At 34.8% G+C, this 20,281-nt stretch overlaps 1 protein-coding gene across 12 annotated transcripts in view; it reads right to left on the bottom strand.

The window, feature by feature from the left end:
* CDIN1 (CDAN1 interacting nuclease 1) overlaps positions 1-20,281 on the bottom strand; it is a 132,900-nt gene that overhangs the window by 59,796 nt on the left and 52,823 nt on the right. For 11 of the 12 annotated variants that reach the window (XR_012673904.1, XR_012673902.1, XR_012673903.1 and 8 more), the window contains 5 exons: positions 19,807-19,886; positions 19,396-19,445; positions 16,516-16,583; positions 11,380-11,445; positions 7,832-7,937 (listed from right to left, as the gene is read on the bottom strand). Coding sequence is in view for 9 of the 12 variants with exons in the window: in XM_075151768.1 (XP_075007869.1) it covers positions 7,832-7,937; positions 11,380-11,445; positions 16,516-16,583; positions 19,396-19,445; positions 19,807-19,886 (370 nt within the window). In the remaining 3 variants the exon portion in view is untranslated. Of the gene's footprint in view, positions 1-4,300; positions 5,860-7,831; positions 7,938-11,379; positions 11,446-16,515; positions 16,584-19,395; positions 19,446-19,806; positions 19,887-20,281 lie in introns of those variants that run through there. The other variant, XM_075151766.1, reaches the window with a different exon arrangement.

The following is a 20,281-nucleotide window of genomic DNA, read 5'->3' as shown; positions in this document are numbered from 1 at the left end:
ACTGGAGAACTATTCATAAAACGTACTTGTTTATACCTTGCTGTAGTTATGAAACCTACAAATAAAGTACTAAAAAATGAAAATGTACTGTAATCCAGAATAACTGCATTTTTAAAAAAAATTAGTTCCCCACATACAGTTTTCAAGAATTTACAAGAAGGAACATTATATAATCTATAGAAAAGTATGTAATTGAACATAAACTGGAGACACTGAGGGGGAAAAAAGATATTTGAATTAAAAATATTCTTAATGCAAAAATATTTTTATTATTGTTAAAATAATTTTTACCTGACCCTTTAAGCAGAAATGCATTCAAAGTCAAGAATTATATAATGTCTGTTTGAAGTGTAGTGTTTAAAAAAATACACCAACACCAACAATCATTTTGCTTTGCTACTCAGAAGCCCTAGTGAGACACATCTGATGATGTGCTTAATGCAACTTATCCAAATACCCTGAGTGCCTCCTTTAATGCAAGATTAGTGTCCCAGGAAAGCAGATTCTTGTGCTCTGGCAACACAAATCCATATTGTACAATTGCCCAGAATAAACAAAATGTGGTCAGTTTCAATATATACTTTTCAGTCTCATCTTTACTCAAGAGAAACTGCTCTCTCAGAGGCTGAATGGGAACTTGGAACTCCACAGTGACACTGTATTTCTTTTTGCCTAAGCCAAGATTTCCTAGACACAAGGAATTTGTGCAACTGCGTGTAAATGTGACTGCTGTCCGTTAACTGGCCAGGGACTACTGAATCTACTCATTTTATACCTCAAATTTCTCTTAGATTGTGCACTAACCTCACCAGTCTCATGTTTTTACGTGCTTTATTTACTGTGAGTCCTATCTGTAATCAGTTAGTGACATTATTTACTTTTTTTCCTATATTAGTACAAATACTTTTATATTCTATATATAGTAGTTTATCATTTAGTACATTAAAGGCTGTTTAAGACATAACTAAATTCCTCCACCTCTTGGACATTTTTTGAAAAATTTCCTGGATGCCCAATACATACAATATTCAATAGCATGTGAGAATAATTTTTATGCAACTCTGATAGTTAGAAAGATAGATAACTCAATTATTAGATCATCTATCAAAATATTCAGATGTATAAGAGGCTACTAAAAAGATTGATGACTGAGAAAGTCCACTGATTCTCTAGCCATCATATTCACACATTTGGCTAGACAACATTTTTCGCTGCCTTCACAAGCAAGCTTCATTACCCATCACTCCACTGAAAAGAGTTTATTATGAGGCTGCCATCTTGGCAAGACTATTATTTAGATGATAAATGTTGAGGGAAAAAGTGTGTCTAGATTTTTTTTTTAAGATGAGCTTTTTGACAGATAAAACAAACAGCATCTACATTTCTAATTAACTTAAATTTGGCATATACAAATACAGGTCAGTAAAGCTATGATATGCTACTAGATTATCTTCTGTCTGAATCTTGCCCTTAATTTGTAAAATGTAAATTAACTAATTAGAAGAAAAGCAGCATTATTTGTGACAAAATGCTGCTTCTACTTCTTTGCTTTGTGACATTTATGATCAACTGTAGTCCTTCATTCTAACTTCTAATAGATGGATAATTATGCTCATACTAATTTATTAGGCTTTTAGTATTTTAAACCAAATGAAAACTTGAGATTTCTGAAGGCAAGGAAGCACAACACACTGCAACATGCAGCCAAATTACATACTTGCCAGCTTCGCATTTGCAATATTACGCTGTTTACGTGTATATGTCGCATGAATATAGGTATGAAGGTACCACTTGCAATATTCAAGTACCCGACTCAAAGGAAAATCTCTATTAGTATTCTTAAAATTTCCTCGAAATCTCTGTATCCTTTCTGTGCATGATGCATAGTAATAATAATATACCTATGCTTTGTTCCTTAGTACTAAGAGTTAAATTTCGCTTTATACTCCTACTACTCTCCTCAAGTGTCATTTGAAATGGATTAGACTAGCAAATATAGAATTACATGAAGGAAGGGGGAGTTGGTCATTCTTGAGTTTCAGCCCAGCAACTTGACCTTGTTAAATAAAAAATAAATGATATCATAGTTTACAGGAAGGGATTCTTTTCGCTTTGGTTTGGTTCGGTTTTAACTATTACTAGGTAGATAAAGACTCAACACTAAGAAATACATTGAAAATGTCAGATGTAAATGTCAATTAAAAATTACAAGGAATTCTGAAAGGTAAGGTCTGTGGGGGGTTGACATTCTTTGACATAGTGGAGTGTCTGCAACCAGGCCTTTGGCAAGCATAGCAGGATCTATGCTGTCAGCTCTTATCGTACATAAACTTAGATGCTTGTCTAATCTGAATGAGAAATACCAGGAAAATTGGAGCTGAAGCCTTGCAGTAATGTGGATGGAAGCTGAAAATGCTCTATCTGCACTACATGAGTCTCCTGTGATGTGATAATATTTAAGACAGTATAGGAAAATATACGGAAAAAAAAAATTTAAATAAAGTTATCTAGTGCTTAATTTACTATTTTTTAAGTTGAGAATGTAACAATCTAGCAGTGAAAGAGGCTTAAGTAATAAAATTGAATTATAATGAAAATCCCAGTTTCATGTCCATATTAAATACAATATCTAAGGAGAACAATGCATGAAAATATAACAATTAATATTATAGCAATGCTAGGCATAAGCTGTGGTCTTAATGGAAAATGTCTTCATGCTCTGTTATTCAATCACGTTGTTAAAGAGGGGATGACTGGTAATCTAAAAACATTACTTTTGAGCTAAAGTAAAAAAACATTTTTATTTTTCATAAACTACATATTGATTTTTATACTGTTCATGTGTCATTAAATAAAGATAATAATTCATGTCAAATGCTGTTGGAAATAAGCTAAATGTATCTAGAACATTTGTGAAGTGCAGAGGTATGTCTATATATGTGTGTGTGTATGTATGCATGTGAGTGTACACATATTCTCTGTTTATCTCGCAGGAGAACAGAGAATTTTATCATCTTCACAAATCAAACTACTGAATCAGTAAACTAGCAGAAAACGTCACTCTTCACTACTTTTGATTCTCGTCTATAAACAAACGTATCTTACTCAGTGCTACTAAGGTTAGCAAGCTGGCATGGCAAATTTTAAAAAAGTGACTTATTTCTGAAGAAACATATCTGTATATAGTCCTAAGCGGCAAAAATAATCATAAACTCTCTCTTCTATCTATATCCATTTTTGTTTAAGATTAATTTACTAATTCAAGTGGAGCCAGGAGGGAGAGAAAAAGGAGCAGAGCAAAGCCCAGCATGTGTGAAAATCTACAAGCATTAGATAGCTAAACAAACCCTAAGTCCCTCAGTGTTGCAGTAAGGTCAAAACCTTTCAGCATTGTACCAGTGTGTCAAAATATGTCAACAAACCATCATACTGCAAGAAGAAGAATGACCTTTCAGTTCTTATGTTTGGGCTGCCAATGAAGCTCTGGATACTGGGTATGCATGAACAGTTTTCCTTGCCACTTGACAAATGCAACTCCCAAGGTTTCCTCCAAGTCAAGTTGTTATACCACTGCCTTTCAACTCACCAATACAACTTTTTAAACCATTTGCAATTGGAGAATATTGATCTTGTTATAGAACAGACATCCATAAACCCACAGCGTAACTCCCTCGTCCCCTACCACCTACAATCAGACAACAATTACTACCTAAAGAGTCTTCACAATAACATGTCAAACCATTTTAAACAGCTGAACAGAAAAAATGTATATCGTTCTGATGTTTTGATTCAGCTTTTGCTCACATATGATTCATCCTTATAGTCAACTGCGAATGAATTTGAACAGAACACTCTTCTCAAAAAAACCCTAAGAACACATCGGCTGTGTTTGTGACTGGAATACAATCCTTTGCATTGCTTCTGTTTGCATTTATCTGAAATAAATACCTTTTTAAATCTATAGGAGTCTATGATAATTTTGCTATGACTGTTAGTTATAAACTGAAGTCTCAAGATCAGATATAATGTATTAATTTACAACACATTTAATCATGAATTTAGGCTTCCAAAAAGTGTGGTTACTATTTTAAAATTACTTATGGGAAACTTGCTTTTATTTATTCTTTCAAAAAAACAGAAGCACAGGACTAAGAACATTTAGAATACAAGCAAATGGGAGAAGGAATTTAGTACAGGGATGACTTACCTTTCTTACTCAAAGAGAAGATGAAATGCTTCTCTTTCACTATGTGAAATTACCTTTATTTTAATATCAGTGTCAAATATGACATTTTCCTATGGTTTTCCTCACATACAGTAAAGTTTCTTTAGCTAATAACTGCGTCAAGCTTTCTCCTGGGACTCTCTAGAAATTACATTCCAGAATGTACATATGCCTTAGCCAGGCTTACAGAAGATAGAAAATGTAAATTGCTGTATTTGAGTTTATATCTTCTTACAGCCAGTCACTGAGAGTGCACCCACTAATTACTATTTGAACCGTGTGTTGCTGATCTCTATATGCCTCTTAGAAAACAGCAGTCATGCCTATCAGCTCTGACTAACAGCCTTTCACAGCCAGGACTCCAATTTTTAATTTAAGTTAGAAAAAATTATAAAATTAGACACTATGGGAAAAAAAGAAACAGCAGCATTCATTTAAACCCTAAAATAATTTACAACATGTTCTCAGACCCTGTTTTAAAGCTCAATCTGTGTTACTTCCTGTTCATGCTCTCCAAATTACAAGAAATACACCACTGTAGGCCAGTGAACAATGAAATGTGCGGTATCTACTACACGTGCACAAAGCAGTTATATTTTGCACATGCAGTTGTCTTGTTTACCCAGTGGCAGTGAAAGCTATAGGCTGCTCAGTGGATGCCACCGCTTTGAAGGAACAAACATATTGAGGGAAGGGATTCTGTAAGTACATGAATCATTTTATACTAAGTTTGTTCAGTATATAAACCAGCTTTTTTCTAAAACATCACTCTGCAAAATCAGTCTGGGAATATGCAAGACCAAACTTGCCTTTCCTGTTTGTTTATTATTGAAAATTCTCAATATCTTAACAGCATCTTAAATTACAACTGTGAAAACCCACTGACAAGGTACACTTTGTACATTTTTAATGTGAAGCTTAATTTGAAGATGAGGTTGCAGTGCAGCACTGCAACTGAAAATTGCTTAACAATACCATTGATGTATGAGCCATAAAAAACCTTGCTAAGCTGTCCCTGCAGAACTCGGAGTAATAAAAAGGTGTTCTTTTGCACTGAGGTGAACAGACATGGTTGACTGCATCTAGGGAGCTGTTCTGCTAAATGAGAAAGTGCCATTTCTTTCCTGTCAGTACAGACCAATTTAAGACACTCACAGATTTAGTTAGCACAGAGATTTAATGAAATACACGCATAACAGCAAACAAACCACAGCTATGTTCAAAGTTTTCAGTCAGATTGTGTGCAGAATTAAACTTACATCTGTGACAGATGTGGGAAAAAAACCTAGAAACTTTTCCAGTCTTACTCCTACTTTTCAGAGAAACAGTAAAAAAGCTGAATGGAAAAGGTCTAAAACCTCTCACCTTCATTCTTTTCAAAGCATCAAGACATGTATTTCTATCCACCTTTAACAGGCGATGTTACAGGTTTTCTCCCCAATTTCATTTCGGCTTTAAGATCAACCAACAGATCAGACTTACAAAACCCTAAACTATCAGCTGAGTGTCATGATATCTCTATTGTGAACTGATGCTTCTTCTCCAAATGATTCCCCCTTCAAGAGGAAAGGAGACACACAGGTGTGGTGAATTGACTGGGAAGCTGGTTCTCACTTGAGAGATCCTTGCACAGACTGATTAAATCACACAAAATTGATTCACAGTATGCGCAGCTACACTGTGTCTTTTTGTATAAATAGTTTCAGAGAGCAATGAAAGTTAACTGTCTAACATACATGCAACCTAATCTGTCAACAAGTGTTCATTAACCCAACTGTCATATTAGAAGAAGCTGCAGTCACTCAGAATTCATTTCAGAAGATGTTGTGATACTCTTAGTTTGGCCAAGCAGTACCAAAATTAAAACTAACGGTATTTGTTCTTTAAAAAAACCCCACAGAAATCTGCCTAATTTCCATAGTTAACCTATCACTAAAACTACAGCTTCAACTTTGCAATGTTTGCATTACTGCATACAACAAATGGATCAATACCTTCATCCTACTTGTCTACTCAACTTTTACCCCATCTCGACATAGTGAGTATCTTTATTCTCATGTTATCTATTTAAAATTAATTCTTGGAGCTGCTTTTCTCTGATACCGTCACACATCCCTTCAAATGCATCCTTTCTCCTCAGAAAATATTCCAGCCAGTACATCTAATAGCCTCCTCCCAGCCCAAGCTGCTCCATCTCGTCTTATTTACACTGATGTGCAAGTTCAGCACCGTTTGCATCAGCATCTTTCCTGCCATTCTCACCACTTGCCTAGATATTGTATATATACAAATTTCTTTCTAAGTCTTGTATTCTGGTTATATGTTTCACAAACTCTTTTCTACAAATTTCCTGTAGTACAGTATCTTCATCCAACAACTGACAGTCTTCCTGAGGTTCCCATTACCTCGATTCAAGTTTTCCAAGTCACTGCTTTCTGGGATTGTCAAATAAGAGCAGGTCCTTCTCATGTTAATCAAGAATGTTGCTGCAGAGCGTAATTCCGAACTCTGATGATGTTATTCGCAAGATTTGGTTTCCCCTTCTCTGCTGCCTCCTATAGAACCTGCTTTTAAGGTATTTCCCAAGCTAAGACTAGCTATTTTCACCTTGGCATTTCTCATATTCAGCTGAAATACTAATGGTCACCAGACTAGCGCCTGATGTTGGCACATGCTATCTATTTGTTGCATGTTCACACACGTTTGTGCCATCTTCTTCACTATCCCTCAGATTTCATTGATGCCCTCTTGTGAACACTGAGCAGACTTCTAAATTTATGCTTTTAAAAATCCTTTATTAAAACTTCCATTTACTCACTTACTCACTACCTCGCTTAGGGTTCCACCACGTACAAAAATGGAATTGAAGATGAAGCATCTTGTTTAGGATTTTTTTTGGAAGAAAAACCCTCCAGTGAGGAGGTTTCTACTACCATGGAAAAATATATATAATAACGACCTTCATAAGAATAAACGGGAACTCTTTTAACATCTTTAAAAGAAAAGATCTTTATACCAATACCATCAACATGTTCAAAAATTCTGTCCGGTATTACTTATTTCCCTCCTATGTTCCTGCAAATACTTACTACATTTTTTAGCTTGAAGATACTTGTTATTAGTTTAAAACGTAGATAACATACAAAAAAAATACTGTATTAAAAAAAACCCACAGTGAAACAGTATTGTCCTAGATACAATGACAAAGAGCAATAAAGTTCTTACACACATAGCCCACTTGGTTTGTGAAGATTTTATAACAAATTTGGCACCTTGCAGGTATTACAGAACATTACAGCAAAATCTTCCTTCAAGGTCAGGTACTAAAAAAATTGACATATAACTTCTGTACCAAAGTAACTTATTCTGTCATCTAGCATCATTGTAAAATCACCATATATATCTGCTGCATGTTAACAATTACGATGCAGATTTTACACAAATATTTCAGCATTCCAATTTGACATACTAGACATTCAAAATGCCAGATTAGTACCATGTATTTTGTTCACATGGGTTAATACAAAAGTCAGTGGTGTTTTTTCCAGTAACTTCTTTTAAAAATGCAGTCCTATTTATCTGTAAGGAAAAATAACAGAAACGTACCTGTTCCAGTAGCTCCAAAACTGGTCCTGCAAGTAGGCTTGGTGGCTACTTTCATCACCGAATGAGGCTTTGCTTTCAATCCAGTGAATTATGTGTCCTTCAACAGCTAGGGTGACAGCAGAAAATCAAGTGAACTCTGAAAATCAAACTCAACAGCCTGCAAGAATGTGTTTGGGAATATCCTGTTTAACCTCCAAGCTACCACATAATTCATGCTTGCAACAAAGTTACATATTTGTAAAAATCTCTTTCAAATATGCACATAAGCCATTTTTTAAAAAAGTACCAGAAAATATTTTAACGGACAATTATATGAAATTCAGTTTAATTACACCCTGTTCTACATACCTGCATTTATTCCAACACAAACAGAATGTAAAGAAAAAGAGACTAGACTAAGGTGCAATTGCATCCTACTTTCATCCGTACTTTGCTGGAAAGGAGTTGTCAGGTAAGGAGTTGAAAACTTCTGATGAGTAACAAGAACAGTTAGCTAAGCTGCTAAAAAGAGAAACTCCTCACCAATCCAGAGTGGAAGGTGTGAGAATCACAAGAAAGTTTATCATAGATATATATCTGCTTCCTTACTTTCACAAAATCAGTAATGCTTCACCAGAAAGAAGTTAGGAATAAGAAGGCTTATGTGAAAAAATGTGATTTTGAATTTCTGTTTCTTTCAATGCTGTGGGATTTGCTCTGGTTCATGTCTTTCCTGCAGGAGTGAATTTCTAATATTAATAAAATTATCTTTTTTTGGTAAAAGGAAAGTCCTCTCTGAAGTTGACAACCTAATTTTGCAGGAGAAATCACGAGAATCACTCTAAAAGATCATTCTTTCTCCAAAAAGGTAATCTGGGATATCATTATTGAGGTCTTTAAAAATGTTTCTTTTATTTTGAATTCCCTATGACACCCACAGCCATGATGTCTTAGCCTACATTCGACCTGGGATGAGGTACTCCAAGGGCATGCAGATCCAGAAACACAGACTGTAAAATTACTTGGGAAATCTGTAACTCATGAAGTCTCCACACTAAGTCCTACATGCCACCACTACCCTGCTATCAGTAACCAAGTTAACTTACCATAGAATCATGGAATAGTTTGGGTTGGAAAGGACCTTTAAAGGTCATAAGCAGCGATATCTTTAACTAGACCAGGTTGCTCAGAGCCCCATCCAAACTGACCTTGAATGTTTCCAGGGATGGGGCATCTACCACCCTCATTGTAAAAAATTTCTTCCTTATATCTAGTGTAAATCTACCCTCTTTTAGCTTAAAAAACTTGTCCTGTCGCAACAGGCCCTGCTAAAAAGTTTGTCCCCATCTTTCTTATAAGCCCCCTTTAAGTACTGAAAGGCCTATATTACGTAGGCCTATACTACTACCTCCTCCTCCCATTCCCACCATCTTTAAACCCCAGGAGATAAAATAGCTGAGGCACAAACTGTGTAGTCAGTTGAGAAGCAATTTCTAAGAAACATTTACCTTTCCTAGCTATGTACTGAGTCATGAAGAAGAGAATGCAAGGACTGCCAGACATTAGTTCAGATCAGACAGCAGGTAGAAAATTATTTCCTGCCAATCTCAAGTGACTGAAATAATTTGAAGAAAGTAATGCACTATGGCTATTCGGATTTTTAGAGACAAATCCATGCAAACAAATTAATGGCTATTTTTAACCTTCTTTGTAATAGGGTAATATTATAAACCCAGGAATTCTTTTGGGTGCTTCCCAGTTTCCCTTCTCAAGCATTAAAAAAATTAGCTCCATCTGGTTGCTTTTCTAGTTCCCATTTAATCAGGCTCCTGAATAGCTGGGATATAATCTTATCTGTTTCTAATGTAGAAGTGAGTATCTTAATACCAAGTACATATTGTGTATATTGTAGTCCACACTATTGGGGAATCTTATCAATGTATATAACTATCTGAAAGGCAGGTGTTAAGAGGGAGCCAGGTTCTTTTCAGTGGTAGCCAGTAACAGGACCACAGGCAATGGGCACAAACTGAAACATGGGAAGGTTTGTCTGAACATTAGGAACCACTTTTTTACTGTGAGGGTGACTGAGCACTGGCACAGGTTGCCCAGAGAGGTTGTGGAGTATCCATCCTTGGAGATACTCAAAAGCCGTCTGGACATAGTCCTGGGCAACCAGCTCCAGGTGACCCTGCTTGAGCAGATGACCACCAGAGGTCCCTTCCAGCATCAGCCATTCTGTGATTCTGTAATTCCACAATCATCCCTGCTAACTTTAGGCTTGATAAAAAATGTTTCCTCATCCCCTCAAGTCCTTGGTAGCTTCCTGAGACCCTCCACAAATAAGAAGTATGGAAGTGAAGAACTAGAAATTAATTGAAACCTCTCCAAGTGTGGCTTGACAAGAGTGAATTGCAGCTCATTAGGACACCAAAGCTCACTATCTGAAATATGGAGTGGTTCAGTTACAAAGGTATTTTTTATTTTGTACATATAACCTCTTATTAACATCACCATTTTTCTTTTTTGGAAACATGAGTAGGAATACAAACATCATTGAGCTAAGGAAAGTCTTTAAAAACTTTTCAGAAGACTCTCATATACATAGTTGTTTATCTACTGGATAACAGATTACTGTGCTGAAAGATGGTATCTCAAGCACTCCTGGGTAGTAAGACATTTTATACTACACACTCAATTCCACATATGCGTGTACAAATCAGTTATCTTAGTAAGAATTCCAACTGATGTCAATATGAAGAATAAAAAACCAGTCATGTATATGACTTTCACACAGTGCTTTCAGCCTTCTTATTTCTTCTGATAGACACAACAGTAGGCGTTTGCATAGACAGATGCTGCGTTCTATGGACAGTCAAGTCTTTTTGCATGAAAGTCAATTTACAAAAAGTGATTAATAATCCTTTACACTTGGACAACATGGATGTTTTTTCTTCTATGGCCCAGCCATTAGGTCATCTGATTACCTTCTTACATGGCCTCAAGACTAGAAAATGTAGATGAAATTTGACATGACCTTTATACCTAACTTTTATTCCTTCTTACTTCTTGCTATGCAGGCTTTTAAAAAACAATAGAGAACTGCAGAGTTGTATTTAGATGCAAAGTGATGGCAAAAGAATAACTGCACAATGACAAACCTTTACGCAAAGACTTATAGGTGTAATGGTAATAGTCTTAAGACTGCTTGGAACTGATTGGGTTTAGAAGTTTAAGACAATTATAGGTATTTCACAGTTCAGTTTATAAAGACAGTGGGCAGAGCAGGTTAGAGGGAGTAGGGATTTGGGGGTTCTTATAGTTGCTTGTTTTTCTTTTTTTCTTTTTGTGATAATGCGACAAAACCAAGCAGAGACCAAAGAGGCAACACTGGGTAATATGATCAAACCTCTCTGACCAAAACTATAAGTTCTTAAAATTATTGGGTAACTACTGAAAAAAGAGACTAATTTGTATCCTATAATACGCTTCACTTAAGTAGCCATAATATTTTAGCATGAACACTTCTACACAAAATAAAATAATAAAAATTCTTTTAAAAGACTTACCTACTGGCACTTCTAAAATAAAGTCTGGTGTTTTGTCATAACCCTTTGCACGAAGCTGATCTTCAGCTATACATAGAGAATAAGAACTATTTATAAAACTATTCTATTAAGTAGACAGCAGCATAATTAATTTTATTTTAAATAAGAGTGCAGGAATTACTAATGCAGTCATACATATCTTTCTTATGCATGCAATGCTGTGTCAGATTAAATGAACCTTCGTAGAAAACCTGAAGCATGGATATAAAAATGCTTCTTTGTCATCCCTGCATTTTTATGTCTTCATTATAAACATCATTAATTCAAGCTGTCATACAGTATTTTATAACCCCCAAATATTCAAAATAAAGAGGTATATTCACTGATTGCAAGAAGAGTTAGGAAGCTGTTAAGATTAATCCTACCAACACCACAAATGTAGACATACTGTAGCTGCCTTCTTGTTTTTATTTTAATGTTAGCATAAAGTTGTTAAAAAAAGAACAAGAAAATCCTTCTCTTCCAGAAATTTATTAGAGAGAGAAGTCACAATTTTAGTTTCTCTTGCATCCAGCATTCTATCGAATTTATCCAATTTCAGAACGTACAAAGATTTAGAAATTCTGTTAACTTTAACTATAAAACTCTACTGCTTACAAATATTAGAGGTGAGTATTTCAAGAAACAATAATAAGGAGCGAGCAAGACAAAACTGCAAAAGACAAAAGATGCTTCCTTTAAAAAAAAAAAAAAGCCCAAAGCAAGCCCTTCATATTTTCTAAACTGTTGTCCTTGATTTCCGATACCATTACATTGGTATTTCTGAAACACCATTTCTCCATTAGAATTTGGAGTGACCTGGTCATTCAATTCCAGGCATGGCTTTCTGTCTTCACCCAACCTCAACTAATGGCACTACCTAGTAACAAGTAAGGCTGTGTAGCCCCTTAACACCTACTGGGCTGTTGACATTGTCATGCATCCCATTCGCCTTTCTACATCACCTTTGATTAAAATTAATGGGCCATTCTCACTGTTGGGTAGCTTATTTCCAATCCATTTATCAGGTTAGGACAGTAGTTTCATAGCCAATGTTCAGAACTCAGCTTTAGAATACTTTGTGCATATCCTGAAAAGTCAGCAGTTTGAGTCCAAGTAACATTTTAATGACAAGAAAAACATACACTCTTAGAAATCAAAATATTTTAAAAGTGCCTAAAGCAAACTTCCCTCCTCTTTCTCCTTGAAGAATATAACTCCGAAGTATTTTTCTAATATATTGAACTAATATTGGAAGTGGGACAGAAGTAATTTTGGAAAGTTGTACATTCACTTAAGTATAAACTCCAATAGCTGTTTATTCTTTTTGATAGCTGTAGTATTTCTTTTGAAATTTGAGAGTATTTCTTCACTGTAAGGACATTATATTGTACCTACAAGTCTTTGCAATGCAACACCTCATTATATCACCCAATCAGCTATTAAACTTTTCTAGGATTTGGAGACAGACTTGGTTGTTGGCTATTTTTTCAAAGATTGTCAGGTATACAGATAAAAGATTTTTAGATTAACAAGGTTCTAATTTAATAGAACCTATGAATAGAGTTTTATGTCATAACATAAAAATGAATTAATGTTCTAACTAATCTCTTAATCTTGATAAAAATAAAGAATAATCCAGTTTTATCCAACTCTGTTTAACTGTAACCTGCTCTTAATTGTTTAAAACAGTCTAGAAAAGATAAGGGGATGTCCCAGCTGAAATTTTCATTATTTAAGAATGCACAAATGGCAATAGAAAGTTCAGTCTTTTCTATCACATCTAACAAATGCTAGCATCACAAATTCAGGGGAATGTACCTTAAAAAAGCCCACTGAAAATCAGGACAGATGTAAAAACACTTCCTGATGGGACAACTTGGTAGGTCTCTGAACTGGAGTTTGCATCAGCATTACTTTTAATATTCTTCAGCAGATTCTTTTTTCTAGGATGTCTGATTACTTTTAAATTCATTTGACACTAACGCATGGCTTGAAAAAGAACATGTTTTTTGGTTTAAATCTGTTTCTGACTGTTTTCATGTGGTTTCTCCTAACGTTTTGTGTTATGATAAACATTGGAAAATATTTTAAAAACCACGTTTATTATTGATGTGAGTTGTCTATCATGTGCAGGAGCATAATTATATATTACTCTTTCTTCAAGTATTTTGAAGCTTTATAACTTTGGGGAAAAAAAAAGAAAAAGAATTACAGAAACTCCCCACAATCACCATAAACTTTTTTTTTAAACCAAAACCCCGCCAAAAGAAAAGAAGTTCCAGCTTTTCAGGCCAGGTATGTTTCAGAGGTAGCATTCTGCACCTTAAAAGATCTTTTAGCTCTTGCATGGATGAAGAGAACAATTTAATAACTGCTTGAAAGCCAGTCCCCAGCAGCTTTGACAGTTACATTTATGCATCCTCAGATTTGAAAATTACATTTAAACAGCCCTAATAAGTAGTTATTCTACAGATTCCCCATTAATTTAGATTTCCAACAAAACTGGAGCTTCATCTTTACCATAACTTCACACCCAGTCATAACCATTTAACACATCATTCTTCTTATACTAGCCTCTGGATATAACAAAGACACCAAACATTCTTCTGTTGGTGTGTGAATGAGCAGCAACTGCAAATTTAAGATTACAGCGATCACATTTCATGATTTATATCCAGGCTACTACTGAGGGACATCTGTGGGAACCAAAGCAGGATAAGATTCCAGGCAAAGGTCAGTACCTTCCCATTATAGCTAAAAGCTTTCCTAATATATTCATGGCAAAGATATAAAAAAATAAAGGTCCTATATAGAATCTAGAAATTCCTGGCATTTCAGTATGGCAAGTGAAGCTGTTAGCCTATTTTGAGAGAGTGCTTCCATTGATCACTTTAATCTCAGGCAAAGTGATAAAGACTTGAGAGCTGTGTTTTTGCTGGAGAGGACGTGGTATATGATGTGCTTCTCATGAACAGTGGATTAATAAAATGCAAAGCCCATGAGTTTGTATAGGTTTCCAATCAATTTCTGGGCGAATCTGAAGGTATTACTTCTGATCTGTAGGTTTTGAAAACTAACTGCTCTAGAAACAGACAAACTACGTCCCAGACCTGAAAAGCTGTTTCACGCTCCAAGAATATACTGGGGCAATTTATATTCACTGTGTCCTTTGACTGTGCTTTCTTCTCCTGTAATAGACTCGCTGTTGCCTAGGTGAACATAGCTGATAAAAAAAACTTACTATTTTTGAAGAATAGTACACTGGAATAGTACACTAACATGGAAACTGCAAGAATTCTGTTTCTTTAACACGTGTTAAAAAGTAATGGAATTGCGAGTACAGCAATCTAAGTCATAAGCCATCTTCAAAACTGGAATACAGTCTTACTCATAGCCTAACAAAGCCTGAATTTGTTGACCTATAGGAAATACTGTAATCTCTTCTGTTTTCCTGAGGTTTTCTTCAAGTGTTTTTGGAACTAATTTTTCAGAAAGCAAAGATTTTACTGCGAGAGGTTCAGTAGGGTTCATCTTGCAGATACTTAGGAAAAGCTTTTTTTTTAAAAAAAAAAAAAAAAATCACACCTAGAATCTTAGAGACACATACAATAAACAGAAATAATAAATACAACCATTTAACATATCTTAAATCATGACTAAACAATACTTCAGAATAGATAAAATGTAAACAATAAATTAAGCTCTCTCATTTATATCTTTATATTCTAATGAGTTAACCCATTCTAGATATTTTAACAGCATAAATTTCTTAGAGCTTGTTTCTAAAGACAAAATTGATGTTTATCCAAGGTCATGAAACATTAAAATTTAAATCTGATTTGTGTACTACACAACCTTGCACAAGCCAAATAAAATTATAATCGTTGCGTTGAGGATCCATTAGTGAGTCATCTAGTCTGCTCCCTTGTATCGTGACAGGATTGATTTCATTACCAGCTTTGATGGATGAGTGTCAAGTCTAGCCTTGAATTTTTCATTGAAGGTGATTCCATAACCTTCCATGGCAGCTTGTTTTACACTTATTGTTCCTAGAACTGTTTAGTATTTTAACTCAACATCATCTCTACAATTACAGCTTAAACCTATTACCTCTATCTCTGCTCTTATAGCCAAGCAGGAAGAACTACCTCCTCACAATTTTATAGTGTCATGTGCAAGTTTGTATGCAATAGTTATTCCTGTCTTTTTTTCATTTTTCTCTAAAATAAAAGAGCACACTAACTCTGTTCCTTAATCATGTAGACAAATCTTTTAAAAACGTGAATACTCTTTCTAGTTTCTTAAATTTGTTTAATGTTTCCAAAATCTTAACCTGAATCTAGCTTTAGGAGAGATCACAGTTTCTGGTAAAACCAGCAAAATTCCCTGATCACACAAATTTAATACAACACTCAACCATTAACAAAAGACAGCATTTCACTTTCTTAATATCTCATCACATAAGGAATCCAAGATTTAAGAAGTCATTCTTAAATTTATTATCACAATAAGAGAAATGATGCTTTGAACACTAATCATTGGTTTAATGGCACTCATATACGAGAAACATAGTGCAGGCTAAAAGAAAAAAATGAAAATAACTTCCTAACTAATCAATCCTTAAAATAACTTTAAATATAGGGATTGTGAAAAGAGTGCTTGCATTGGTTGGGAGGCAGGGGGCAAAAATTCAGCAGAAACTGCACAGAAAGCTAAATGAGTGAATCCTCTAGCAGTTCTTTAATACATAAAGCATTCTGAAGATAATATTTCTTATGCTTCCTCCTAAGTCTCATAAGGCCTAGATTATGGCTAATATCTCATGACACCAAAAGTAATACTGCAGCAGATATTAAAGCATTTTTTTCAGCTACTTATTCTATAAAATATTAATTGCAAGCTTGTGCATGTGCTGTATATATAGGGTATTAGGTAACTGAGTTCCTGCTCAGTTCTAAATCAATAAAAGATAACATGTACAGCATCAATCATTTTTTACTCTTCCTTTACTACCTAATACAAAGAGCGTTGAGGCTTATTTTTTTCTTAAGTAAACAGTCACTGAAATCTTTGAAGTTAAGGATTCACTGGCTAGCCTCTACTACAGATTCTTACCTATGAAAGAGAGATTTTTTTCCAAAAGCATTTCTCGCAGCAAGACTTCATGCTCATGCCCAATAGCGCTGATAGCTTTAAGTTAAGAAACGGAAGATTACTTTGGAAAAGAACCAATGTCAGAAAAACATCACAGGTAAAGAAATTAATGATAAAATTTATTGGCCTTCATCTGCATTTCAGAAGTGATCAGTGATTTGAACTCTTAAGTTTTGAAATTCTCTACAGGGATTTTAAGAGGCATTTAGCACTTCATGAAAATCAGACTACTGTATCATTAGCATGCATTTTACAAAATTAAGACCCATTAGATCATATTTATTCAGTATAAATAAGGGTAATATTTCAATTTTTGCTTTATTTCTCCCCCAAGTTTAAATACCTTTTAAGTTGCTTTTAAGTTGCTCTTTACTGAATAATATATCAATTCTCTAATTCAGCAAAGAATGAAATAAACTGTTTTTTTCCTTATATTCTGAAATTCATAGGCACTACATCTATCTGAAACATCTTACTGTAACAAAACATCCTTTTAATTGATTTTTCAGAAGCATGAACTAATGTCAGGGAAGGATGAAATAATATTTTATAGTGAAGTCCTTTTCACTTCACTGACGGCCTGTTGATCCAATGTGCTATTCTTAGCAATATGTAAAATATTTCCAATGTATCCTCCTGGAGGTCAAAGTTCTATTCTAGAAGCTTTAAAGAAGAATCTTATGGAACACCATGATAAAGGATCTTACATTAAAGACAGTTAAATTCCTAATTCTGTTTAGAATAACTTCTGAAAACTTAAACTACAGATCACCTTATCATTAATTACTTAATTTATATCAACACTTTATGCTGAATAGCAAAAAAATTAATTGTATGGAATCATTTATATATATATACACACACAGTTTTTATCAATTGAAACTATATATTATGTTAAACTCTACTAGCAGTTACAGAACAAAAGGGGCAAATGAAGAACAGCAAAAATGTAAGAAAAATATTGCAAACAGAATTTATAATGCACCATAAGCAGAAACACTTAGACTTAGTCTATAATAATACCTGTTATTGATGTATGGCAATGACCATGGGGCAAAACTTGTAAATAACCTCACAAGCCATTTTCTACTCATGCAATCTAGCAGCCTAGTTTCCCGTAAGCATCTGAACTATTACTGAAAAATAGCCTCTTGGCATTTACAAAGAGGTTGACTTCATACTTTAGTCCATGCATATACAATTAGATAGTTATATTTAAAATCAATATGCAATCCTTCAGAAGACATTATGCTTTTAAAACCTTAACTTTAAATTGATTTTTAACTATTTTATGCACCTCAAAATTAACATCTAATTCAGCAACATACTTGCAGATAATGCACTCGCGCAGCTTAGCATTAAACTTTTCTGTACCAAAATGGAATTGAAAAACTCCTCATTATTCTCATTGATGTCACTGCGTATTCAGTAACTTCACTAGAACCAGATTCTGAAGAGGACAGATTAGACCTTTTCAGACTGCAGGCAAGTTATTCTTAAAAACTGTTCATAATTTTACATATGTGTTGTTATTACTTTTAAACATGACACTTCCAAAACACTATAGCCAGATTGTTCATCAACAAAATATTAATCTTAAAATTCTGAATATGAAAATTAGCGATTAACAACCTCTTAAAAAGTGTAACTTATTAGATTAATCCACTTTCAGAGAGCTGTGTTTAATGTTGAAGATAGTCTCAATGAATACTTAAAATTATGATTAAAACCACAAAATACAAATACAATTAGAACTCTATCCTGCTGCCGTTAAAGCTAATGGGAGCAGGGCTGAGTCTGTAGTAGACACCAGGCAAGGATTTCTAGTGGAAAGAATGTATTTTTAAGGGGGTGACCACCACAGGTATCACAACTACAAGAAGTGTTGTTTTTCATGCATAACTAAACATCACTGTAGCTCTCCTATCCTGCAACTGTACAGCGAAATCAAGATCTTCCCCCAAACTGCATGCAGAGATTTATGCAAGGATTCTCCAGGGCTTGGGAGGGAATTGCCTTGCTAGTCTGCTAGTGATAGCAGGCCATGTTTTTGAAACTGTTCCTTTGAGAGCAGACTGAAACAGAAGAGCTACGCATTCAGGGCTTCATTAAAATAGATTTGGGGTTGCAGCGATCATTCCTAACAAATTATAATCTTAGTCTGAAATACTCAGTACTGTGTGGAGTTCCCTCAGTATTCTCCCTGGATACTGAGGATCTCTAACTAACTATTTCAACACTACAGAAAACTAAATCCCTTAAAATTCAAGCTACATAGGGTAGCAGCTAGCCTCATTTCCTTTAAGAAGAAGAGAAAGTAAAAGAACTGCACTGGAATGTCAGATGGGAGTTTAAAAATACTAATTGGTCAATCACACCTGAATTGCACTTGAAAGCATTCCAATTAAAACTCATGTTCATAACAAAGCAATGCCATACTGTTGAACACTATCTATGCAACTTATTAATTTAATCACAGAATAGTTGAGATTGGAAGGTATCTCCAGATATCATCTAGTCCAACTCCACTGCTCAAAGCATGGTCAACTAGTCTTAACAGAAAACCAGACATGCATTTCAACTAATCAAAACCAAAGAGGTTCAATCAGGCATATGAACGTGTAGCCATCAAACTGACAACTTCCCGTGGTCCATCTGATTTTTGTTAAACAGTATGAGAGAAAGCTCTGCGGTGACCCTCTAGCTGACTGAATGTAAAACAGAGGAGTATGAAACGTGTTTTGTGAAGCAGAACTTTATGTCAGGTTAAAGCTAGACACATCTCTTCCACACAGTCTAAGCTCGTCAATTGTGCACCTAAAATTTTATGGGAAAGGATACTGTTTGATGCAGTCCACCAGTGGTCCATAACAACAGTCATTCACAGTACACTGCAGACAAATAAGAGAAGTAGTATAGTGATGGGCAACTACAAAACCATTACAGTTAAACAGTATCTTAAAAACAGTAATTACTTTTCTTCAAAAAGGCTATCAGACGCTGTTTAGATTTAATCACAGAAAACAAAACCTGCATGCTTTTATTCACTATGAAGGCAAGCTATTAAAAAGTGAAATGCTCCCTTCACAAATATTGCATTGCCATTTATGGTGCACCCTGACCTCACTGATAGTTTACGATGACAGTAATTAAATGAGGTTTAAAATCTTTTACTCTGCTAGGCAGATAACAGCATCGCCACAGGAAAAAAAAAAAAAAAAAGAAAAAAAAAAAGACAACTGTGATTAATACCTGATAGACTTGATTTGCTAGAACTCCATCTGGAATCTGATAAGGGTCCCGTAGCATACTGTTTATAAGAGTTTTGGAGGCTACAGAAATAAAGAGTAAAAACATACAAAAAACCTGTTAGCTCAGTTATCCACTTGGCAGGAAGAGAGACATAGTTTTATAAGGAAAACATTGATGATGTTGATAATTTTGAAAATTATCCCACCAGCAACTACAAACCTATAAATTTGTAGCTACTTACCCACTCTGACACAATTAACTCTAAAAGTCTTAAAACACCAAAGGATTTTATTAGCACAGGGTGAAAGCAGGCCCTTGTTTACTTATTCAGTTTCACTGGACAGTTTGTGCTTCAGAAGCATCATGCAGCTCCTAAGGAAACTGCTTAGTATAAAGAAAATCTAACTCAAAATAACCTCCATATCCTATGAGAACTTAGGAAGATGATATGTAAAAATTCGAAACAGCCGTTAAA

This window comes from Calonectris borealis, chromosome 5 (assembly GCF_964195595.1).
Source record: "Calonectris borealis chromosome 5, bCalBor7.hap1.2, whole genome shotgun sequence".
NCBI lineage: Eukaryota > Metazoa > Chordata > Aves > Procellariiformes > Procellariidae > Calonectris > Calonectris borealis.
The sequence above is the reverse complement of the archived record's forward strand: the minus strand, read 5'-3'. Positions and strand labels throughout refer to the sequence as shown.